We start from the raw sequence: 24,418 nt of genomic DNA on the forward strand, positions 1-24,418 counted from the left end.
TGCAGAGAGCGTGAATGGCCGGGCGGGCCCGGGGCGGGGCCTCCCGGCGGTCGCGCCCATTGGTCCCCGCGGCGTGACGTCCGCGGCCCGGCGCGCGAAACGGTGGCGGGCTGGCGGGGGCGAGGAGCCGGGGCGGAGCCTGGCGTCCCCTCCCGCGTCCGGCCGCGCCCGTAGTCCCGGCTGCGGGGAGACTCCTGGTCGCTGCGGCCGCGGCCAACTGTCCTTGCGGCGCGCCGGGCGCGGGGACTCGGCCGCAGTGCGCTCGGCCCGGGACGCGGCCGCCGCCTCCGCCCGGCGGCGTGGGGGCGCGGAGGCCGCGCGTGCGCAGCGCGCGAGGGGCGCGGGCCGGGACCCCCGGGTTGGCGCGTGCGCGGACGAGCGCTGGGCAGCGGGCGAGCGCCCGGCTGCTGGCCGCGATGACCCTCGGGGTGCGGCGGCCCCACTGAGGCGGCGGCCCGGGGCCAGAGAAGCGCGGAGCACCCGCGCCGGGCCGGGCCATGGCGTTCCTGGCCGGGCCGCGCCTTCTGGATTGGGCCAGCTCGCCGCCGCACCTGCAGTTCAACAAGTTCGTGCTGACCGGCTACCGGCCGGCCAGCAGCGGCTCGGGCTGTCTGCGCAGCCTCTTCTACCTGCACAATGAACTGGGCAACATCTACACTCACGGTGAGCTGCACCCCGCACCCCGCACCCGCCGCGCCGCCCGCGCGGGGCCCACGACCAGCAGGCCCGGGAGCGCCCGAGCGCCCGGGTCCTCGGCTACCCGGACCCTGGCACGGCCAGGAGCCGCGGTGACAAAGCTGCTGTTGTCCCGCACGATGCTGCCCGCTTCCGCTTTCCCAGCGAGGGGCCCCGGGGACCAGGAGGGACACGGGGCTGCCCGCTTCGCCCCTCCGAGCCTCGGAAAGGGAGCCTGGTGGCTGCTACCTTCATCTCCGCCCTGGACACCGTCCTGGAGATGAGTGTTGGCTCAGGCCGGGAGGGGCCCCAGAAGGGGACGCCCCCGCGCCCCGACCCGAGATCCCAGTCCCTCGCAGCGGCGGGGCTCCACCTGGTGGCGAAGCCTTCATCCCCCTCCCCTGCCGGCCCCTCCTCCGCAGCCGCCCCGCTGAGCTCTGCTGACACAGCCCTGCCCGTCCTTGAGCCGCCCCACGCAGGCCTGAGAGGGGCCCTGAGCTGCCGTGCCCTGCGTGACACTTGACCTAACTGGGGACTGCCACCGGGCCTGAGAGTGGACAGCCAACAGCCCTCAGGGCTCTGCCCACTCTGGAGCCGCAGGAGGCACTGGCCGGGAGTCCTGGGAGGTCCAGAGCCTGGACACGCGGCTCCTGCCCCTCCTGGAAGCACAGGGGCTGGGGCCCCCAAGCACTGCCCCGTGTCCAGCTGAGTCCCCCAGAGATCACACCCCCAGCAGATGGTGGGGCCCGAGCCCTGGTCTGGGCTGAGGGGATGCAGCTGAGTTCGGAGTTGGCCCAGGGCCATGCTCAAGGGCTGGGTCACCCGAGAGGTCACTGAGCCACACCAGGGGGGACAGTGCCTGACCCTCGCCCACCTGTGAGCAAAGCCCCGCCTTGCTCTGGTTGCCCTGGGGTCTGTGGCGGGGCCCTCTGGGAGAGGCCGTGTCTCGTGCTGCAGCTGTCTCTCCCTCCCCCAGGGCTGGCTCTGCTGGGCTTCCTGGTGCTGCTGCCCATGACCATGCCCTGGGGTCAGCTGGGCAAGGACGGCTGGCTGGGTGGCACACACTGCGTGGCCTGCCTGGCACCCCCTGCGGGTTCCGTGCTCTATCACCTCTTCATGTGCCACCAAGGGGGCAGCCCAGTGTACGCACGGCTCCTGGCCCTGGACATGTGTGGGGTCTGCCTCGTCAACACCCTCGGTGAGCCGGAGGGGGGGGTGGTGCCTGGGGGGCTCAGGCCAGGCGCCTGGGGGCTCCGACTCATCCTGTTCTGCCTCTCTCTCTGCAGGGGCGCTGCCCATCATCCACTGCACGCTGGCCTGCAGGCCCTGGCTGCGCCCCGCCGCCCTGCTGGGCTACAGCATCCTGTCCGGCGTGGCTGGCTGGCAGGCCCTCACCGCCCCGTCCACCAGCGCCCGGCTGCGGGCCTTCGGCTGGCAGGCTGGTGCCCGCCTGCTGGTGTTCGGGGCCCGGGGAGTGGGGCTGGGCTCAGGAGCCCCTGGCTCTCTGCCCTGCTACCTGCGCATGGACGCCCTGGCCCTCCTCGGGGGGCTGGTGAACGTCGCCCGCCTGCCTGAACGCTGGGGGCCAGGCCGCTTCGACTATTGGGGCAACTCGCACCAGATCATGCACCTGCTCAGCGTGGGCTCCATCCTGCAGCTGCACGCAGGCGTCGTGCCCGACCTGCTCTGGGCCGCCCACCACGCCTGCCCTCCCGACTGAGACGCCCAGGCCAGCCCCCTCGGCGCGCCAGCCCGCTCCCCTCCTGCGGCTGGTCTGCAGGGGCGGGCCCCCAGAAAGCTCCCCGTCTCGAGCGCCAGCCTCCCCGCCCTGCCTTCCTCCACGGCCCGCCTGGAAGAGAGCTTTTCCCTCCCTGGCCTCAGTTTACCTTCTCTGATGGGAGCACTGAGCCAAAGGGAGGGACTTGGGGACCCGCAGCCCCACCTCCTCCCTGCCCTTGTCCTCCCAGCCCCACACGAAACACCAGCGCCTGGGCCCTACCACCCGCCTGCATGCCAGCCCTCTCCCTGCTGCCAGACTCAGCGAGGGGCTCGAGTGGGACCTGCCCCTCCCGCCAGGGCCGGGAAGGGGGCAGCTGCTTTCTCCAGGCAGACACGAAGAGCAGAGGGCCCTGGACGCAGACCCGGGCCCAGGGCCTCCACCTTGAGTGCCACGCTGACTGCGCACCCTACCTGCCAGGCCGCCCGCTCAGGAAACCTCCCGCACCCTGGCTCCCGGCTGCCAGCGGAACCAGGCCCCACAAGGGAAATAAAAGGCAGGAAGCACCGTGCCGCCAAGCAAACGCCTAAGATCCAGACACCTTTTATTAGCCGTGGGGGCATCGGGGGGCGTCGGGGCTGCTGGCATTTCCAGAGGGTCGTGTGAAGGCAGGGTTCAGGCGGGGCCTAGGGTCTCTTCAAAGAGGCTCAGGAGGTTTCGTGGCTCAAAGGAGGGGAAGGAGCCCTGTGCAGGCTCGGGGTCAATGTCACTTAGGTCCAGGGCGTCCCTGGGGAGGGGAGAGGCCACACTCAGCACCTGAAGGCCCCGGTGCCCCCCTCGCCGCCCGCCCCTGCTCACCTCAGCGCCAACCTGCTCCGGGAGGCAGAGCCATTGCGGGGGGTGGAGGTGGTGCTGGCAGCCCTGGCCAGGATCTCTGGGGAGAGCGAAGGCCTGCAGGTACAGGGGTGCGGGTCGGACGGGGAGGCCAGGCCATCTGCACAGGCCCAGGACCCTGTGGTCACCATGAGGCATCCCCAAAGTTGGAAGACACAGGGTGTCAGGGCAGTGCTCCTGGGCATCACAGCCACCTCTGCCCAGCTGCCATGCAGTGCCCTGACGGGGCCAGGCTGCCCATTGGCAGCTGCATCTTAACCACACTCGGGCAGGGGGTGGGGGCTCTAGAGGCAGCAGTATCCCTGCGCTTGGCCGACCCACCCTATGCTCCCATCGTCCCAGGTGCCAGACAGGCCGCCGTCCAGGAGGCTGCAGGGCGGGGAGCTGGGCGGTGTGGCGGGGGGTCCAGGGGGCTGGAGCCAGCGTGCAGGGTGGGCCAGCCCGTGCCAGAGCCAGCACAGCAGGGTGACCAGAGCCTGTGGAAAAGGGCACAGGTGAGGCTGGGCGTGGGCAGGGCAGCGGCCGCCCTGCCGATCCCCCCTCATCCCCGCTCACCTGCCAAAGGGCCCGGCCTCGGCGCCAGGCCTCCACCGCCGCACACCACAGGGCGCTCCAGGGCCGCGGCTGTCGCAGCGCCGGTAAGGCCAGCAGCGCCTCAGCGGTGGGCCGCAGCTTGGGGTCAGGCTCCAGCATCATGACGAGGACGGAACGCAGCTCAGGAGACAAGCCTGGCCGGGGCATGGGTGTCAGGGGGGCGGCGGGGCCCGCACCTGCACGTGGACCCCTACCCGCACTCACCAGCAGTGAAGTCGGGGGGCAGGTGGCCCTGGCGCAGCTGCTGCCAGCCCTCGCCGCCGCGCGGCAGCTCCATGTTGCAGGCCACCTCCAGGATGGTGAGCCCCAGGCTGGGGGGACAGGACAGACGGGTCGGGCGGGGCACGCGGGCCCCAGCCACCCCCAGTCTGGGCGGTAGCCCTCACCTGAACACGTCAGCAGCAGTCCCGTAGGCTCCCTGCAGCAGCTCGGGGGCCATGTAGCGGGGGTCGCCCTCCTGGGCCTCACCCGCGCCCGCCGCCCCCAGCTCCACCAGCAGCCCGAAGTCTCCCAGCTTGCAGCGGCCCCGGGGCCCAAGGAAGATGTTGGCGGGCTTGACGTCCAGGTGGACGAGGCCGCGGCTGTGCAGGTGGGCCAGGGCCAGCAGGGTGTCGCGCAGGTAGCCCCAGATGCGCGCCTCGGGCAGGCCGGCGCCCCAGGCCTCGCAGTGCTGCTGCAGGCTGCAGCCGCACAGCTCCGTCTGCAGGTAGAGCAGCCCGTCCTCCTCCCAGGCTCGCTCCAGCCGCACGCAGCGCGGGTGCTGCCCCACCTTCTCGTGGCCGCACACCTCGGCCAGCTTGCGTGCCCGGTCCTTGGGGCCCCGGAAGGGCGACACGGAGCGCTTCACTGCATAGAGTCTCCCATCGTCCTTGGAGCGCACCTGCGAGGGAGACGGTGGTGGCAGGGCCCCAGTGGCACCACCCCGAGTACAGTGCGGCAGGTGCCACAAAGATGCCACCTGCGTGGATGGGGCCCGAGCACATTGCAAGGACCCTTGTCATGAGAAGAGCTGGTTACGGGCACAGGGCAGAGGGGGCTGGAGGGACGGAGGCCCCATCGAGTAGACATCTCCCGGCCCTCGGGCGGCACCCTGTTCCCCGCACGGCAGGGAGAGCTCCTGCTCCCCAGGAGCGAGAGCAGCAGCCTTGAGGGGCCCCCACGCCGCAGCCTGCCCCTCACCTTGAAGACTGTCCCGTAGGAGCCTTGGCCCAGGCGGCCAAGCCTCTGGAAGCTCTGCTGGAAGAAGGACTCTGGCCGGCGGGGGTCATAGCCGGGGCTCTGCAGCGTGTCTGGGATGTCACCTCGGAAGGACACCCTCCGGGGCTGCGGCTGGTGCCAGCCTGGGGTTCGGGCTGGGAAGAGCCGGCTGAAGGGGAGGCTGCCCTTGGCGGGGGGACGGGGCGGGAGGCTCCGACTGAGCCCCCCAGGCCTCTTAAGGGAGAAGCCGGGTTCGGCATGGCGGAAGTAGGCTGGGACGGGGACAGGGAGTGGGGTCCCCTCTGTGGGCACAGGCATGGCCAGTGCGGCAGAACCGAGGGGAGGGGCAGGACAGCGCGGGCACTCAGGGGGCGCCGGGTCCGTGGGAGCGATCCGAGTCCACGCCACACTCCCAGTCAGCCGCAGACATGGAGGCGAGCCCGCCAAGCACCTGCTGGGAAAGGCAGAGGGGCTCAGCGCTGGGAGGGTGGGCATGGGGCAGACATGGCCAGCGGCCAGGCTGCACACTGATGGCTGACCTGAGCAGAAAAGGTCTGAATCCAGAAGGTTCCTCTGTGCGTTCTCAGTGAGGATGCTCAGGCTCGCCCGTGGCTTCCCACTGTCCTGCTGAGCTGCAGAGGCAAGCCCAGGCAAGGCCAGAGCACCAAACTGGGAGTAGCCCCTGAGCACCATGGGGAGCCCCCAAAACAATTGATAATATTAGAACACAATGGGAGGCTGGGGCGCCCCCCAGCCCCCCTTCCATCAGCCCCCTACTCAAAGGCTAAAGGTTCCTCGTCAGCCCAGCAGCTGGACCCAGTCCCAGCTCCAGCCTCACGGCGGGGAGGCGAGCAGGCAGGCAGAGGCCGGGGCACGGTCCCTGTCACTCCCTGCCGTAGTGGTCACCAGCATCCTAACCAGGGAGAGGCCAGGGACACCGAGCTTATGATTCATATTGTCCTGAAAGAAGGGAGGAGTCCACCCTCCAAATCATGCAGGTCTGGGGCCGGAGAGAGAGCAGTGGGGGGGGGGCATATGCCTCGCACTCAGCTGACCTAGGTTCTATCCCCAGCAACCCCATATGGTCCCCCCAAGCCCTCCAGGAGTACAGAGACAGGAGTAAACCCCGAGCACCATTTAGTACAGTCAAAAACAAAACCAAAACACAAACACAAAAAGCTGCCTTGCTCCGGAAACCAAATTTTAGTGCTAGGGGTGTGATGATGTGGCTTACGTGGTGGTGACATGCTGGCACATGTGAGGCCCGGGTTTGATCCCGAGCCAGGAATGGGAAGACCGAATGCATGCAGGATGGGTTCAGAGTGCCTCCCAGAGAGACAGTATGTCCAAAGTGCTGAAGTCCCAAATAGGGAGAAAATCTTGAGAGGAGGAAGACAAACTCGAATCACTGGTAAACCCCAACATAAGGGGTTTTTTTGCAGATCGCATTGGGATTAAGTGTTGCCTTTCACTCCAAGTGGAGGCCGGATGGTGGTGGCACATCCCAGGCCTGTCAGTGGGACCGGACGGCGAGGGGCGCACACAGTAGAGCTGCCCCACGACAGCATGGCCACCGCAAACCTGCCTGCGCAGAACAGCCAAGCGTTTGAGAGGGAACATATGATCCCAAAATGCATTTCAGTCTCCTGGGAAGAGCGCCAGGCGGGGAGCCTGCCAGTGTGTGCCCTGACACGGCCGGGCTCGAGCATGCAACAGGAGGGCAGACCACTAGAAAACGATCTGGGAACAGGAGTCGCAGAAGGCAGGAAGTCAGAGCATACAGCAAACTCCTCTCCCTTTCCTCTCACGGCTTGTTAAAGGAACGGAAGATGGGCCCGGGAGAGGCCCCGAGCCACCTGGCCCACGCCACCGTGAGTAACCCCCAGCACTTCCTGCCTAGGACCCAGAGACGAGACGGAGCAAGGTGGGAAGCTCTTCCAGCTGAAGCAGAAAGTGCCACACCGAGTCCAAACTACCTGTCACAGCCACCCCGAACCAACAGGCTCCAACAATGGATGAAGGCCGAGAGTCCGGAGTTCAGAAACTAACCGACATTCCCAGCCAATTAGTTTCAGACTTGTTTATCTTTCGTCTTTTGGGCCTTGTCTGGAGGTGCTTAGGGGCTATCCTGGCTCTTCCCTGCAGGTCACTCCTGGCAGTGCTCAGGGGACCATGTGGTACTGGGACCGGGACCTGTGTGCAAGGCCTGAGCACTACCCTGAGAGCTGCTGCCTGGTGCCCAGTGAATAGACTAGGCCCCAGAGTGACCAGTGGGACGGTAGAGTCTTCTCCAACCACTCAAGACCCAGAAAGTGTCCCCAGCTGCTCCCCTAAGTGTGTAGTCACCTGGAGTCCCCAACACAGCTGGCCAAGTGCAGTTACAGGATGATGTCCCAGGCCCATGGGCGGCATTGCCATTGTGTCTGGGTGCCGGGACCAGCGTGTCACAGGAAAGCCTGTGCTCGCCACTGAACCCCCCCCCCACACACCCTCAATAGACACATTTGTCCACCTAATTTCCGCAGTTCTGAGTCTGAGACATTGTTTTTTTTTGAGCCACATCCTGTGGTGCTCAGGGATCACTCTCAGAGGGACTCGGGGGACCATATGGGGTGTCGGGGGATGAAACCCAGGTCGACTGTATGCAACGCAAGAGCCTTAACCTGAAGTACACTACCTCTCTGGCCCCCAAGCGGGAGACATTCTGAATCCAGGCCCCGCCCATAACCAGAACAGTCCTCAGGGACTGCAGCTGTCTGAGTTCCCAACTCCAGCCACACATGCATTTGGAGGGGGGACCTGGGCAGTCACTGACGGCAGCCTCAGGACTCAGTGGGGGGGGGGGCGGCACCTATTATAAATAACTGAAACAAACCCAAGAAAATAAAAGGGAGAAGATACAGATTCTTAGGGCAGCCACAAAGTATCAAGAGCCCCCAAAAGGCCAGAGTCAGGAGGAAGCGAGAGGGGGCAAGCTCCGCGGTGGGGTCCTGGGCGCGAGTCGCAGCCGCTCGGGGTCAACACAGGCACCTTTGAGGGGATTTTCAGGTCCCTGAATCCTGGCTTCAAGCACCAGGGACCTGCCTGGCAGAGAAGCTCCTACAGGGGCGGGACGGGGCGCACGGCGCGGCGCAGTACCGGGAGTCTCACCCTCTCTCGGCCGGACACGTGTGCTGACCACGGTCTACGCGCTAGACTGTGAGCTTCTGCCGGGCAGGGCCACGGCTCGGCCACCTCCGCGGGCGCGGGGAACCCTGCGAACCGAGTGAGTCATGGGGCGGGACCGGCGGTGGGAGGCGAGGGGGGCACTTGCGGGGGGAAAAGGGGACCCCAAGGAACAAGCCTGGCAAGGCCGGGACCGCCTGGGACGCGGGGTTGCCGGCGCTGCCGGAAGGGACAGCCCCGAGGGACGCAGAGCAGACGGAGGGGCGGGTGGGGGGCGGCTGACCTGCTGGGCCGTCGGGGGGCAGCGGGGAGAGCGGCCCCGCCCGAGAACCCTGGCGCCCCGGGCTGGACTCAGCTGGGCCGGGAGGGCGGGGCGCAGCTCCGTGAAGTCCCCGATTCCGGGTGGGTGGAGGCCGTGGGAGCCCTCGGAGGAGCCAGACGAGTCGGGGTCCGCCGTCAACGGCTCCGGACGCCTAGGCAGAAGGATTCTCCCGAGGGGGAACCGCCCGTGGACGCGCGCGGAGCTGACTCGCGCCAAAAATTCCAAACCGGCCTCGGAGCCCCGCCCAGAAACACCTCTTACCCCGCCCCCTCCCCGGACCGGCCTATCAGAGACGCCCGTCCAGCGGGGCCCCGCCCCACGTCGCTGCGTGCGCGCCGCGGCCCCGCTCCGTCGGCAGAGCGCAGGCGCAGGCGCAGGTTCCTGGGCGCTGCCGGGGAGGCGGCGGCGGCGGCGGCGGCGGCGGGGCCGGCCGGCCGGGGTGTAATCTGGCATCCCGAGGCCCTGCCGGCGGAGCCCCGGGCCCCCACCGACCTCCAGCCCCCGACTCTCGCCGGACCGGCTTCGTTTTCGCGCCTCTGCCGTGAGGATCGCAGTAGCTTGTCCCGGAAGTGCCCCAAGAGACGGTCACTGGGGACCCAGCAGAGTCTCAGAGGAGTCCGGGCTCGCCGCCTTCCGCTCAGTCCCGCAGTGCTTTGCATCGGGGACGGACAGCCCCCCGCTCCCGGAACGAGCGACTACGAGAGCCAGAACACGCGACCGCCTCCTGGAGACCCCCCAGACTGCTGGTCGGGCGCCCCCTGGCCCTGAGGGCAGCCTCCGCCCGCCTGTGAGGCTACCCTTCCCAATCTGCTTTTTAGGGGAAGGGATTTCTTGGGGCCACACCCAGGGGTTATGCAGGATAGTGTAGTTATTGGGGGTGCAATAGGGTCCAGCTGCATGTGAAGCAAACGCCTGTACTACCTCAGGTCCCTTTCCAGGCTTGCCGTTTGAGGCTTAAATTCGCCTTAACACCCCCCCCACGCCCCCCCCCCCCCCCCCCCCCCCGTTGCTCTTCCTGGCAAAGTGACCTTGGAGATGTGCTCATCTTTCTGAGCTGCTTTAGTCTCCTATAACAGCTGATGATCCCCTTAGAGGACTTAGCAGAGCACACAGGCGCTGCTGTTAACCACCACCCCCCCCCATAGACTGCTGGGGGTGCTGCTTCCTCCTGTTTAAGAGGGTACAGGGAAATGGGGCCGCAGACTCTAAGGCCACCTGCAGTTTCCCAGCGCCTCAGCCTGCACCCAGTGAATACTCCCTGCAGGGCCTGGCCCTGGGCTTAGACCCAGAGTTTGGGGGAGTGCTGCTTTCCCAACTCCATGCGACCTTCCTTTGCTTAGCATCTCTGGCAGACAGTGCTCCTTTTCTGGGACCCCTGCCTGTCCCCAGGAGGCGGGGAAACAGGCCAGCTCCTCGAGTTGCCTTTCCTTTTGCCAACTTGTCTCCAGGCCCTGGATCCAGGCCCCCTTCCAACTGCCCATTTTTTTTTTTTAATTTTAATTTTTGATACCTGAGATCAAACTCAGGGCCTCGAACAAGCAAGATGCCAACTGCCCATTCTTGAAAGTCTGAGTCAAATAACTTAGAAGACATTTTTTCATTCAAAATACATGCTTCCAGGGGCCAGCGTGATAGAACAGTAACAAAGGCACTTGCTTTGTACACGGCTGAACTGGGTGCCATCTCTGAAAGCCCTTGTTGTCCCCTGAACCCCACCAGGAGTGATCCCTGAATTGGGTCACCGGTAGTCAGCCCTGAGCATTGTTCGGTTTGCCTGGCTTCCCGAGAACCCAAACCTCACCCCTTAAAACACACACATCTTTGGGCTATGCCAGACACAGTAACAACAAAGTCTCCAATGGAGACGTTACTGGGCCCGCTCGAGCAAATCGATGATCAACGGGAGGGCCTCTATCTTTGGGCTGGAGTGATAGTACAGCAGGTAGGGTGTTTGCCTTGCACGTAGCCGACCCGGGTTCAATCCCCACATCCCCTCTGGTCCCCCGAGCACTGCCAGGAGTAACCCCTGAGTATTGCCGGGTGTGACCAAAAAAAAAAAACACACACCTTGCCAACAAAGGAGACATGCTCCGGGAAGATGTGCCGAACGGTGTGCTGGCTGCAGTGTCCAGAGAGTCAGGCAGAGCTCAGGCAGGATGCGGGGACATGGGCTTTCATTTTGGCACGGACGCTGTTCCGTCATCGAGGGTCCCCCCCACACTCTTAGCAGGGCATGAAAGCAGCGGAAATTGCCCTACAGGCCTAGTGGGCAGCAGGTGGGCCCAGTGGCACAGGGAGGACAGGGCGCCCCCTTTCAGCAACAGCCCCGCTCCCTGCCTTCGTGAAGTGCTTATCGCAGTTTCATGAAGGGGGCTTCGTTCCTCTGCCGGGAGGAAGCCCCCCACAGGCGTTGGATTCCTGGGGTTCGGCCCCATACATTCAGAGCATGCTGGGGCGCACGCACCCCCGTGCGTCTGGCCTGTGCACCGGCAGCTGCCCCTCGGCGTCCACCCCTTACCCGGGGCCTGGCCGGGGCGTGCTGGACGCGGGGATCCGGGACTGGGAGCCGGACTGCCCATGGACGGCGTCTCGGCCGCGCTGCTCCTAGGGACCCCAACCGGGTAGGGCCTGCACCCCAGCTGTCTGGAGAGAGCCTCGGGCTAAGGAAGTCCCTGTCCCTGGAGGCCAGCCCGCCCCACCCACTGGCCCCCCGGGGAATTCCTTTTGAGGGGCAGGGACTGAGAGCGGGGAGGCCGGGGAAACCTCCGAGGGGCCCGGCGCAGCCTGGGCACCTCCAAACCTATGGAGAGATCAGGATTCCAAGGAATGTTACTTCAGCTTCAAAGCCTGGCCCATGGCCAGAGCCCAGCGGGAAGGCGCTGGCCTTAACCTCCCCCCCCCCCCACTGCGCGGTCCCCCCTGCAGCCCTGCACTCCAAGGAGGAAGCCCTGAGCATCGTCGGGTCAGGCCCCAAAACCAAATAATCAGAGAATGCAAATCTTCCCCGGATCCGGGGGCTACACCCGCCAAGGCCTTAGCCTGTCAACACAGGTTCTGACAGTGACCACTGGGATGCACTCCCCCCCCACCCCAATCTTCTGGAAGTAGAACAGGGATTGTGCGTGGCAGTAACAGAAAATGCACAGAGCCGCCAGTGTGGGAGTGGGTCTCGTGGGGTTGGGGGCTATGGGGTGCCCCTGTGGCATGTCCCCAGCCACAGTTCTTACCTGTACAGGCACCAATACAATGACAGAGGTCAAGTGCCTGGCAGTGCCTGGGAAGGAGGGAACAGCTGGGGCTCAGGAGGTGTCTGCCTGCGGCGCCCACATGCCCCCAGCTGTCCTCGCATTCCTGCCTGGCAGGGGCCAGCATTTCCTGGGCTGCGATTTGATTTGGCGGCTCACACCCCCGCTGGCGCCGGCCCCAGGCCGCTGGGGCTGGCGTTACTTCTGCTTGCATGGCTGACTGGCCTTCCCATGCCCACACCCAGAGGGTCGACAGGGCGTGCCCCCTGGTGGTTTCCTGGCACGTGCCTGGCCCACCTGTTTCCTCGGCCCTCCCAGGCTGTGTGGGTGGCTGCCCTCCCCCAGGACGACACAGACAGGCAGCCCCCTCACTGTCTAGAACCTTCTCGGCCCCCCACCTGTGAGCCCGGAGCTCTGCCTCAGAGTCCCCACACAGTTGGTCTGTTTCTATTGCTGGTGTTTGGGCTCAGGGATTTGGGGATGGGACCAGCTCGGACGGCTGCCACCAGGCTGTGCCCACTGTCTCTCTCCCACTGCAGCGTTGGGGGGGTGGGGGGGTGCTGTTTGTTTTCCTTTGGGGTCCACATCCGGCGGTGCTCAGGGGTTACTCCTGGCTGTAAGCTCAGGGATCATTGCTGGTGGGGCTTGGGGGTCCATATGGGGTGCCAGGAATGGAACCCAGGTCAGCTGCATGCAAGGCCCTGTCCCGCTGGACTCTTGCTGCAGGACCCCTGAAGCTTTAGAGGAGTGAGGATAGACTCCGAGGGTTGGACCCAGGCAGAACCCAGAAGAGGCGAGGGGCAGGCCCATGCCTGAGGCTGCTCCAGTCTGGGGGTGGCATGTGGGGTGTGGAGTGGGGAGAGCAGAGGGGCATCTGAGAAGCCTCCAGTATCGGCCCCTCTCCAGGCCTCCAGGGACCCAGTGAGCTGGCAGGGGCTCGGGTCTGCACGCCCAGCCAGCCTCGTGGGGTCCAGGCTCACTGGGGGACAGAGGGCAGTGCCCGGCCACACCAACTCCCATCTCAGGCTCAGCTGTCCCGAGCTCCAGTCAGTGCTCTGTGCCCAGCAAGAAGGGCTGCCTGCTGGGGCTTGAACGGGGTGACTGTCCCCATGTCACCTCCCTCCAGGATGAGAGGCTGAGCGCTCCCCTCGCTTGGCCCTGGGATAGCATCTCTCCCAAGGGCCACCTGGCTGCAGGCCCCCAGCCTCTGGCCCAGGGCCCGTCTCCCCAGCTGTATTTGGGCTGGATTTGGGGTGCCGCCTGCCCCCCACCAGCTGCCAACGGACACCTGAGCCCCCACCAGGGGTCAGCTGGGGGGCCTGTCAGCAGGGTGATGGATGAGGTGGGGACCTGGGCGAGGTGTATAAGCCCTGCAGCCAAGCCATCGCAGCGGGCACCATGGGCGTCCAGACTCTCCGCATCACGCTGCTTCTGCTCTGCCTGGCCAGGGCCAGCCTGCAAGGCGGTAAGCGGGGGCAGGCGCCATGCCCTCTCCTGGGGGGGCTCCCTGGCTGGAGGCAGGACCCCAGTCTCCTGGTCTGGGGAGATACAGGCGGGCTGCTGCTCTGTCCCAGCCAGGGAGCAGATCTGGGCACCAGGACAGGGGCCCCTGTCAGTGGTAGTCCCAGTGGGGGCTCCCAGCCCCCAGCTGGGGGGGTCTCTGCTGAGAGGGACAAAGGGCTGGCCATCCAAGCTGCAGAAGCAAAAACCTGGGGAGCCCCACCATGCCAGGGGGCACTGCTGTCCCTGCAGAGGCCACTCTTCTAGCTGTTCTTGCCTCGGGGCTACAGGGGAAACTGGCACTCAGGAGGGACACAGTCCGGAGTGGACCCTCTGCTCTCCCGGAGTCTCCCCATCCCGGGCCTCCCCCACGGCCTCAGCTGACTGAGGGGACAGTCCGTGGTGTCCTCTGCCCCCGACTAGGCCCCCTCCCCAGCCCGCCCCCACGCACCCCTGTCTCTCTCTGCAGGCCCCCCGGCCCGGAATGGCTACGGAGCAGGTAGGGATGGGCAGGTGAGCGGGTGGGGGCCAGGATCTGAGGGTCTCCAGTGGGCCTGACTTGATCTGCTCTCCTCAGGCACTGGAGGGGGGATGAAGCCCGGAAAGCCAGGTGAGTGCCCTCTGTCCCCCCACTCGTGGCCTGGCGGTCAGCAGGGGGGCAGGGACGGGGGCACCTCAGGAGGGACCCAGCCATGGCACCCCGGGAGAGCCCACTGCTGCCCTCAGCAGCAATGGGACTCGGGAGCTGAAGTCCCTGCTCCAGGCGTTGGCGGTGGGGGGGGGGGGGAGGCTCAGGAGCTGGGGAGCCCCATGCCTACCCCTCCACCCGGGCACCTTCTCTGAGCCCTCACCCTCCTGGGGCTTCTGTCCAGGACACGGGATAGGGACTGGACCCGGCCTGCCAGCGGGGGCCTTTCCAGGTGAGACGCGGGTGGGCACAGAGGGGCATGGGGGGCCGGAAAAGCACAGGTGAGCCCTGTTCAGTGTCCCCATGTCTGCACTGTAGCAGGAATGGCCTCGGCATGGGCCAGCGAGGGAGAGAGCAAAGTGGGGGCTCCCCTGTCACCCGTCCTACCCTGTGGCCTCCCTCCCCACCCTTCCACCGGGCTGGGCTTCCAAAGCAGGCAGGAGGCAGGGCCCGAGTGCCCAATCTCCATCTTCACCCTGTTTCCCAGGTAGGCCCAGCGCCCCTCCACGAGTGGTGGGCGTGGGCCAGGCTGAGGTTCCAGGTCTGGGAGGGCCCCCCAAACACCCCCGCCTAGGAGAGGTGAACCTGCGGTACCCTTCGGGAGCCTCTGGCTGCAGGCAGACAGAGGAGGAGCGTGGGGGAGTCAGGGCCCCAAGTGGCTTTGTGTGGAGGATGGGGGCGGCTGGACCGAGCCTCACCTGCACCCCTTTCACAGGCCCTGGAGGCGCCGGAAAGCCCCCGAAGCCAGGTGAGCCCCCCTTCTCCCTGTCGGTTTACCAGCAGTCTCCCCGCATTCCAACACCCCAGTAACTGCTGCCTCCCCTGGACTCCGAAAGGGAAGGGGCCAGGCTCACACTCAGGGGTCTGGCTGGGAACTTGCCTGGGAGGCTGTGGGGGGGCAACAAGGCGACTGGGCACACGGGGGACCCACACTCCACCTCAGCTCGAGTGCCCTCGCACCCCGAGGGATGCTCGGCGGGCGGGGACACAGGCTGAACGGGAGGAAGACCCAGGTACGGTCTCCAGCACCACTGATGTGGCCCAGAATGGAAAAAGAAAAAGCCGTGGGCACTTGGGCTGGGCACCTAAGAGAAGCAGAACGGGGGACGGGGGGCACCAAGTCGGGTGGGTCAGTGTAACAGCAGGGCCCAGCGGGGGGCGACAGAGATGAGGAGCCTCAAAGAGGTTTGTCCCCCCCACCCTGTGCCTCAGAACAACTGTGCACTGAGGGAGTGGGGGCCTGCTGGTTTGGGACCCTCACCTACTCCCTTTCCTTCCACCAGGTTTTGGAGGGGGCATGGGGCCCCAGAAGCCAGGTTAGACTCCCCCCTCCTGAGCTCCCCTGAACCCGGTGCCCCTCCCCCACTCACAGTCCCTCCTTTCGTCCCCCCAGGACTGGGGAACGGGCCGGGAGCTCAGCCAGGTGAGACCGAGTGGGGTGGGGGTCCTCCCAGGCAGTGGGGCCAGATGAGTATGCTGAGGGGGGAGCCAGGACCCCTGGTTCTTGGCTTGAAGCCCACAGCTTGGCACTTCCCCCCCCCCCCCCGCCAGGCTTCCCCCGCACTCAGAATGGCTATGGAGGAGCAGGTACTGGGGGTCGAGGGGAGAGGGGGGATGGGGCCCAAGTCCCCCAGCTCTCAGGGAGGCCAGTGTGTGACCACAGGACCCTCCCCTGCTCCCCGTCTCCTCTGCAGGTGTGGGGGAGGCCGCGGAGCCTCAGAAACCAGGTAAGTCCTTTCCGTGCACCCCAAACTATGACTTCGCCAAGAGTCATGATGCTGGGTCCGCCTGGGCCTGGGTTTCATTCCTACCCTCCGGGAGCTGCCCAGGCGACTGCAGGGCAGCCCAACTTCCATGGCGATGCCCACAGTGAGGGTCCTGCGAGCTGGGCTGGCACAGAGGACCTGGGTAGGTGCCGGCTCCAGGCTGTGCTGGAGCTGCTGCAGGGCCCAGCCCAGGGACCCCCAGCTGTGGGGCCTATGGGGCGGGTTAGACCTGTGGCAGGAGTAAGCTTATCTGTGCCTGCCTGCCCCCAGAGCCAGTGCCCACCTGTTGGCCACCACCCCGCCCTCCAAGCTCTCACCAGAACGGCCCAAGGTTGTCCGGTCTCTGCTGCCCTCTGAGAATGTCTGCGGTGTGGGGGTGCCCCTGAGTCACCTCACTCCCCTCACACCCCCCCTATCTCCCTAGTTTACAGGAACGGGCTGGGCACTGGTGCCTTTCCCGGGAAAGGAGCCCCCCAACCAGGTGAGAGGGGGTGGGTGAAGGCTTGAATGGGGGGAGGGCCAGAGTCCCCTTCTCTGCCTCTGTCCCTTCCCCTGTGGGCACAGGGGAAGGGACTGGGGGTGACACGAGGTCTCAGCGGTCACGTGAGGGAACCTGCCCCTCCCCCTGCCTCAGTCTGTCCTGCTGGGCAACCCCCACTTCTGACCTTGCATCCACATCTCCAGCCCAGGGGTCGGCCTCGGTAATGGGACAGGGTGCCCGGCCAGGTCAGGGAGCACCTGGGGACTAGGAAGTGGCTGGGGAACCACTCTGGTCCCTGGGCTGAGGCTGGGGTTCCCTGCCCCGTTCCCCCAGGTCCCTGCCATGGGCGGGTCCCCTTGCTGTTCTTCCTCTGGCCTTCGGCTCAGAAAGGGGGCGGCTGGGGCCCCAAACCCCAGATCCCAGCCCCAGCGCAGAATGGCCAGCTGCTAGGTGAGTGGGGGAGCCCAGTCCTGGGGGACTGGGGAGCCCTGAGCCCTGCTCCTCTCTCCAGCCCGCGTAGGTACCAATGCGGTGGGAGGCTGGGGGGTCTGCGTGGGTCTCATCCTGCACCCTTCCACTGTGGGCATTAAGGGCTGCCGGGTTTCACCGGACCCCCACACTCCTCACAGGTCTCCAGCCTCCCCACGGCCCTGGGCCGGAAGCAGAGCAGCCCGAGAGGCGCCCCGAGGTTGCCCTGTGGCCCCCCACCAGCCCAGAGCTTGCTCCCCCCCCTTTCCTCCCCCAAGGCGTTGGTGGGGGCCCGAAGCCCCAGAAAGTTGGTGAGTTCCAGCATGAGCTTGAACCACCTGTCTCCCCCTCCCATGTTGTCCCAAGTCGGAATGTTCTTGCTCAGGGACCTGGGGGAGCTGCCAGGGGTCGTGGCACCTGCCCTGCCCCAGCCCCCCATAGGGCCACTCTGCAGGCCTTTCCTGAGACCGCCACAGCCAGGTACTTGGGGGCTGGGGGTCCTCAGCTCAGAGGCAACCCTGCTTCCGACCTCCTCTCCTCCCCGGGGTCCCCAGGATGGTGTGTGGGAGCCGGGGACCAAACAAGGGGCGGGACATCGGGGGAACGGAATGACCCCATCTTGCGGGAATGGGGAGAAAGTGTCCTTGCACCCCAGACTCGCAGCATCAGCCCCAGGACATGTGCAGATGAGGGAGCGAGCCCTGACGCCTGGCAACTGGGCAGGGCCTCGGGGCCTGGGGGGTCTGAGAGCCTGGGGGGCCCGGGGGAGTTGCAGAGGGACTGCAGGAAGGCCCCACCCAGTCTTCCCCTCCTTCCACAGCTCAGGCCACTGCCTTGGGGCGAGGCCCCTGGCCCTCTTCCCGGTCCTGGGGGCTGCCTCCAAGCCTGGCGGGGTAATCAGCAGCCCAGGTAAGGGGGTGTGGGGGAGTATGGGAGGTCAGGAGCACCACAGCCCCCAGAGGTGGAAGGGGGCACTGGGGGTGGGGGACAGAGAGGAAGAGAAGGGTCCGGGGCCCGGGGACTGGATTGGGGGCTGCAGTGACCCGGGATTCTGTGGTCTCTGCTCCCCCCGAGCTGGGCCCCGCATCCTCCAGTGGGTGGTTCTCTGGGGTCTGGGGAGCAGCAAGGTGGGGGCATTCTGGGGGTGAGGGCCAGAGGGGAGGGGAGGCGGTCTCAGAGGTCAGCAAAACCCTCTGGCCCTCACTCCACTGTTCCCGAGAGGCAGCGGTGGGCCACGGGGGCCCATCCCCTGCACCCTGACTGACCGCCTGTCTCTGCTTTGCCTCCTCGCAGGCCGCTGCCCCCTGGGGAAATGCTGAGCCCCTCAGTCCAGACCCAGAGCCAACTTGGACCTGCTCTTGGGGGGCACTTGGTTCTGATCCAGGAGCAGGAGCGAAATCCCAATTGTGGGGTTCCTTATCCGCTGTGCTTAGTGGGGAACACGTGGTTCTGGGGAGCCCCATACAAAGCCTGCGCGTAGCCTCATAAGCGACCTCCCGGCACAACCCGCATTTGCATTTATAATTCACCTGTTACACAAATAAACCGAGGGTCACTTTTTCCTTGACACACCTGGTTGCTAGCTCTGTGCTAGTTCATCTCGTCTCTTGGGTTTAAGGTTCAGATTCCAGCCTTTTCCCGGGCCTCAGTGAGCTGGTGGGTGGCATAGGGTCCCCTGCTCCCCTTACCCTGCACGGGGGCTACTTCTGCGCTTCCACAACTGCCCAGCAACCTCCTGGCTCTCCCCAAGATGGACATGCGTCCAGTCAGCCCTGGAAATGAATCCCTCAGACTTCTGCCTGAGACTACCAAAAGCTTTTCAACCTCCTGCAAAAAATTAAGTCAAGCACGAGTATCAGAGAGATGGGCTTGCTTTATTTTCTCATCTCAGGATCATGACAGATATATTCACCCAGACATGTGGAAGCAGGGAGGACACCTGCCTTGCATACGGCCAACCCAAGTTCAATCCCCTGCACCCCATATGGTCTCCCGAGCACCACCAGGAGTGATCCCTGAGTGCAGAGTCAGTAACCCCTGAGCACTGCTGGGTGCACTCCCCCCCCAAAAAAATATGAAAGCAGTTTCAATCCTAAATGAGATTCAGAGCGAGGCTGCAGAGCTGGCCGGCCCTGGGTGTGGAGCCTGGGCGGCCCGCGGAGGCTTTGGTTCCCCTGCCTCCTTGTCTTTATTGCTCTTGACTGCAATGGTGGGTGTTGCACACACACTCAACTGTGGGGCTCCAACGGTCACACAGTGCCAAGCTGCAGTCGTGGGCAGCGCTGGGGATAGAACTCAGCCTCGTGCTGGAAGGCTGCTTCGGCCACACAGCCTGAGAAGCCCAACTGCTCCCTCGCTCCCTCTGGGAAGCCTCCCCCTCACACAGCCTGACTTGGCCTGAGTTCAGCTGCGGCAGGCCAGCACTGAAGACCTGAGCGTGCACAAAATCTGGGGCCGGGGGTCAAGCAGGATATTCAGTAAACATAACTGGAATTTAGTCTGATTCTCTCAGCCTCTGGAACTTCATTCACTGCGAGAATCATTTTAGACTTTAGCTTTTCTTCTGTCAATTTTATGCTCCCTCCGAGACATGCAAACACTGTAAGTCCTCCCTTGAGAGGTTCTTGATTAGGTTCTTGGAAATTTTGCCTTTAAGTGAAACAATGTGCAACCAAGTCACTGAACCCGAGCTAATTGATAGAAACAGGAATCAAGTTTCTCAGATACATTTCTGGACCCAGAGCCTCCCTAAAGCTCCAATAAAGACACATTTCACATGAAGTGATTCTTTGTTTTCATTCATCCATTCTGAAACCTTATTCTAGCTGGGGCTTGAGGGTGGTAGGAGGCATGCTGGCAGCTAGGGCCCTTCGCCTAGCCTTCACATAGGACGCTCACCAAACAAGAACTGCAGAGACACCCGCTGCACCTTGCTGGACGTGGGGAGAAGGTGTACACTCCACACAGTGGCCAGCAGAAACTGATCACTGTGCCCCCTCCCACCCGCAGAGGTGTAAACTAAGTGTAAACTAAAGTACATCTACAGGAATATAAACTAATATCTGGGCACACCGGGTGGTCTCCTTTCTATACCCCATCCCTAGAAATGTTCTAATACTGTTTAACAAGGTCTCTATATTCCATTTTTGTTTCTCTTTTGAGCCACCCCAAGCTGTGCTTATTTCCTTCTAACTCTTGTATTCAGGGATCACTCTGCCAGTGTCAGGGGATCTCGTATGGTGCTGGGGATCCAACCCAGAAAGACCGTATGCAAGGCAGGTACGTTGCCTGCTGCATTATCTCCTTAGCCCACCAACGTTTTCTTTAGATCTGGTGGGGTGGAGGCCACTCTTGGCTTGGCACTTGAAGACCGTGTGGTACCAGGGATCAAACCAAGATTCCTGCACGCAAAGCATTAGTTCTTGACAGTTGAACTGTTTCCCTGGCGTCTCCATAGTCCAATTTTAAATATATGCACTATTTTCTCCTTTTACCTAGCTACCTAGCTACCAGATTATCACGCACCTGTCGTTTACAACATTCTTAGTAACAGGAACACAATTCTACTTGTCAACAAATTTTGCTTTTGGTTTTTTTTTTGCTTTTTGGGTCACATCCAGCGATGCACAGGGGTTACTCCTGGCTCTGCACTCAGGAGTTACTCCTGGCGGTGCTCAGGGGACCATATGGGATGCTGGGAATCGAACCCAGGTAGACCGCGTGCAAGGCAAACGCCCTCCCCGCTGTGCTATCTCTCCAGCCCCCTGCTTTTGATTTATACAACTAATCGTTGCAAAGGATCCATTCTAAAAAAAAAGAGTCACACAGTTCCCTAGGAGCGGTGAGAAGCGGAGCTAGAGCTTACTGCGGCTTCGACTCTCAGGCCAGGAGGGGGCGCCCACTGCGCTTCTGCAGCGCCTGAGCTCAGGGATCGGGGTGTGGCCTCCGGTAACGCCCGACTTCATGATTGGCGAAAACAATTGATCAAAAGCGCGTGGACTTCCTATTGGCTGCAGTGGGGAGAGACGCGGACATCCAGCGCACAGGCCCTTGATTGGATGGGCTACGCCGGTGGGCGGTTCTGATTGGCTGGATTGTCTGCAACCGGCGCGTGGCTACCGGGAAAGACGAGGCCGCTACGTGCGCGCGCTCCGGGCCCAGGTGCGGCCGCAGCTGCCACGCTGGCGGCGCGGCTTCCCCACTCCCGCTCGCATCCGCGGCTGGCCCGCGCCCGCGCCCACTCGCGGCTGGGCCGGGCCCGCGCGTCGCTGTCGCTGACCCCCCCGCCCGTGCCTTCCCTGCCGCACCCACCTCTGCCCGGCCTGCCGCCCGGCCTGAGCCCCGCACCGCCGCCTCCCCTGGCGCTCGCCCTGGCCGAGCTGCCGCCGCTGCCTGCGCTCCCGCTGCGGCCCGAGCCGCTGGCGCCCTGGGGCCCCGGGCCGCACCTGGTGCTGCCCGAGCTGCCCCCCGAGGCCTGCGCGCCCCCCGCCGCCCGCCGCCGCGCTCGCCCTGCAGGACCTGCCGCGCCTGCCCGCGCCCGCGCCGCCGCCCGCGCACCTGCCGCTGCCGCCGCTGCCCGAGGCCGCCGTGGCCGCCGCGCCCGGGCCCGTGGGCGCACGCGGCCGCCCGCAGCTCCTCGCCGAGCCGCCGCCGCGGCCGCTGCCGCCGCTGCCCGCGCGGCCCTCGCGCTTCAGCCTGCTGCTGCCGCCCGCACCCCCCGAGCCCTGGCCGCTGCCGCCCGCACCCCCCCGAGCCCTGGCCGCTGCCGCCCGCACCCCCCGGCCCCTGGCCGCTGCCCGTCTTTCCCCCGCCCCCGCCGCCTTACTTCCTGCCGCCGACCTGCTGACCACCGGCCGCCCTCGCTCGGGGACGCCGGGGGTCTGCAGGCTTGTGAGTAGGGGTCCCTTGCTGCGGAGGAGGGTCAGCGGGCCGCGCGCGCTCAGCCAGCCTCCTGCCCGCGGGCCGAGGGTGATCCGCTGCGCTGATAAGGCCGCGGGCGGCGTGGCGGGGGCGGGGGTGTGCGGGGGTGGAGCATAATGCGCCACGAGAGGAAGGCAACGGAAAACTGAAAATGCTGTCGTGACGCTGCTCCACGTGCCTCAGTTTCCCTCCCCAAGGGAAGGCGGAGAGGCCCTGGCCGCTGGGCTTCGGGTGGGGAGCGGCCTCCGGGCCTCGGGAGGGAGCTTCGAAGGGACACAGGCCTGCCCGGGGCAGGCGCGATGCCACCCCATACCTGCCGCCCCGGGTCACATGCGAGGGCTCTGAAGTAAGCCCGGGGACAGGGGGCACGCGGTGAGTCACAGTCAGGAGCCTCGCGCTCCCGCGCTGCCCCCGTCGCAGTTTCTCCCCGGCAGCCCGAATAAAGTTCCCTTTGTTCCACAGGTAACCCCAGCCTCTCTCACTGGGCACCCTCTCGGGACGCCGGCCTGACCTTGGGAGACCTCGGAGCTGCAGGGCCACCAGCGAGCCAGCGGCTCCGCGCTTTCCTGCTGCGCAAACGTCCTCTCGCGCGCTGGGGCCGCGGCCCCCGAGGCTCTGCCCGCCGCTGCAGCTGCCCCGAGCGCTTCACCCTGGGTGCCCGGGGGTCCACCGCACCGGTTGGTGGGGGGCGGGGCCCAGCAGCTTTGCCGCCTCTTGGCTGCGGGGTGAGGGGCAGAGCAAACGGAAGGGGCCTCCGGGGAGAGGCAGCCCCACCCTCGAGGGCCACTTCGGACCCTGATAATAAAGTTAATGGCTACCCAGACAATGGTCAGTTCCTGGCCCCTGCGGAGGAGGGTGGGGCGTGTGCTCGGTGTGTCCCCCCAGTTCACCTCTGGGGTTCCTCTGAGAGCCAAGAAATGGCAGGAGCAGCCCCCAGAGTCTCCCCGAGGGTCCCCGCGGTTCAAGCCTCAGTTTCTTCGCCGCCCCTCCCCCACCTCGCTCTGGCTGCGGGTGGGGTTAAAGTTCCATAGATATGGAAACTACATCCCGGGGTCCCCGCCTCTCCATATCAATGGCCACCCACAACGCCAGTTCTGTGTAGACCCCAAGGTTAACCCTTCAAGTCCCGACTCCCGTTAAATTCATCACCTGCGGTGAGAACAGCAGCTTGGGCCCAGGCCTGGCTGGGGGCAGACGTGGACCTGCCCGGGTGCCTGGGCACAGCCCCAGGGGGCTCCTCTGGTGGCCACCCCGGGCACTTCCTCATCGATCTCCCTGGGCCTTGGGAGAGGTCTAGTCGGGTGAGTGGGTGGTGGGAGTTGCTTGGAACCCCAGGAGACAGGCCCAGGGGGGCTGGGGGTCCGCACAGATGCCAAAGAGGAATTGGGATCTAGAAAACCAGATTCTCTTGTTCCGGCTTGGTCACCGGGTGTGCCCCAGGGTGCAGCCCCCAAGGACCCATCAGGGGGGCTTTTGAGGGGCCTGGGACCCCAACAGGCTGCCCAGGGCAGCTCCGAGTCCCTAGGCCAAGTGCAGGGCAAACTGCAGAGTACGCATGCTCAAGACAAGGGGGTCGGCCGGGGCCTGGGCGAGGAGGGGGAGGGGAGGGCCGGAGGGAGGCTAGAGGAGAGTGGAAGGGAGGGAGGCCGGCAGGCCCTGGGCCCCTCCAGACACCTGCCCAACCTGTGCTGCTGGATTCCTGGATTCCTGGTGCCCCCCGAAGGCGTCGGAGGGAGCCACTGACAGGCCTCCCCTTCCGGCCCTTCACAGCCACCCCGCCCCCACTGTGCCTGCGTGCCTGCGTATGCCTGGGTGTTGTGTGGTGTGTGTGCCTTTGTGTAGTATGTACCTGTGTGGCGTGTGTGTGTGTGTGCGCGTGCGCCTGTGTGCTGTGTGTGTGTACCTGTGTGTCTGTGTGGTATGTGTGTGCGTGTGCCTGTGTTCTTTGTGTGTGCCTGTGTGTAGCATGTGCTTGTTCCTGTGTGGTTTGTGTAGTGTGCGTGTGCGTGTGCGTGTGCGTGTGTGTGTGTGTGTGTGCTTACCCCAGCAAGCTCCCACAAGCTTGGGGTCCCGGCAAGCCTGGTAGAGGTAGTGTCCCCACAGGGAGGGGCATGCCTGCTTTCCCTTCGCAAATAAGGGCCCCCCTTCCAAGACTGGGGGTGAAGCCCCCCAATGGTCACCTAAGGCTCCCACCCTGGGTGAGGATGCCCCACCTAGGACCCTGCTCAGCCCATCCCCCCTCCAGGGTCGGAGAGGCGCTTCTCTGCAGGGCTGACTCTTCCTACAGGGCAGTCATTTGGGGCGCTGGGGGTTACCACAGGGCTACCCGGTGTGTGACCTGTGTGCGGGGGGGTGGGGGGGTCCTTCCCTGCAGGGCTAGAGGCAGGATGCCTGTGTGAGGCTCACCCCCCACCGCCCCTCAGTAGGTTCTTGTACAGGGGCAACCTCAGGTCTCAGCAGTGACTCAGCCCCGCCCGCTACAGTGGGGGGCACACCTGAGCCCAGGTGCAGCAGGGGAAGGTTTTCTAGGCCGTTGCCCAGGCGATGCCACCTGAGCTGGCTGCCAGGCACCTGTCACCCGGGGAACAGCGCTGGCGGGCTCCCGTGGGAGACAGATCAGATTCCTGGGCCGGCGGCAGGCGCGGGCACAGGGGGGGGATGCGATACTTTCATCATGAAACCAGGAGCAGGGGGGCAAGGGGACAGGGGGACAGGGCCAAGGCAGCGCGGGGGCGGTCGGGTCAGCAATGCAGCCAGGGCACCCCTGAATTGTCTGTCCGTCTTGA

At 65.2% G+C, this 24,418-nt stretch overlaps 2 protein-coding genes across 2 annotated transcripts; one reads left to right on the forward strand and one right to left on the reverse strand.

Annotated features, from left to right (window-relative positions):
- The first annotated feature begins 122 nt into the window (after positions 1-122).
- Positions 123-2,976, forward strand: PAQR4 (progestin and adipoQ receptor family member 4). The gene is made up of 3 exons (XM_056135014.1): positions 123-663; positions 1,652-1,873; positions 1,962-2,976. The coding sequence occupies exons 1-3, from the start codon at positions 498-500 to the stop codon at positions 2,393-2,395; spliced, it is 822 nt and encodes a 273-aa protein (XP_055990989.1). The 5' UTR covers positions 123-497; the 3' UTR covers positions 2,396-2,976.
- Positions 2,977-3,067: 91 nt separating this feature from the next.
- On the reverse strand, positions 3,068-8,311 carry PKMYT1 (protein kinase, membrane associated tyrosine/threonine 1). The gene is made up of 8 exons (XM_056134991.1): positions 8,228-8,311; positions 5,060-5,528; positions 4,267-4,760; positions 4,085-4,191; positions 3,842-4,014; positions 3,608-3,762; positions 3,263-3,343; positions 3,068-3,179 (listed from the first exon to the last, which is right to left on the reverse strand). Exons 2-8 carry the CDS (start codon positions 5,393-5,395, stop codon positions 3,068-3,070), a joined length of 1,458 nt encoding a protein of 485 aa, XP_055990966.1. The 5' UTR covers positions 5,396-5,528; positions 8,228-8,311.
- Between the last annotated feature and the right edge of the window lie 16,107 nt (positions 8,312-24,418).

This window comes from Sorex fumeus, unplaced genomic scaffold, assembly GCF_029834395.1.
Source record: "Sorex fumeus unplaced genomic scaffold, SorFum_2.1 ptg000110l, whole genome shotgun sequence".
Classification (NCBI taxonomy): domain Eukaryota; kingdom Metazoa; phylum Chordata; class Mammalia; order Eulipotyphla; family Soricidae; genus Sorex; species Sorex fumeus.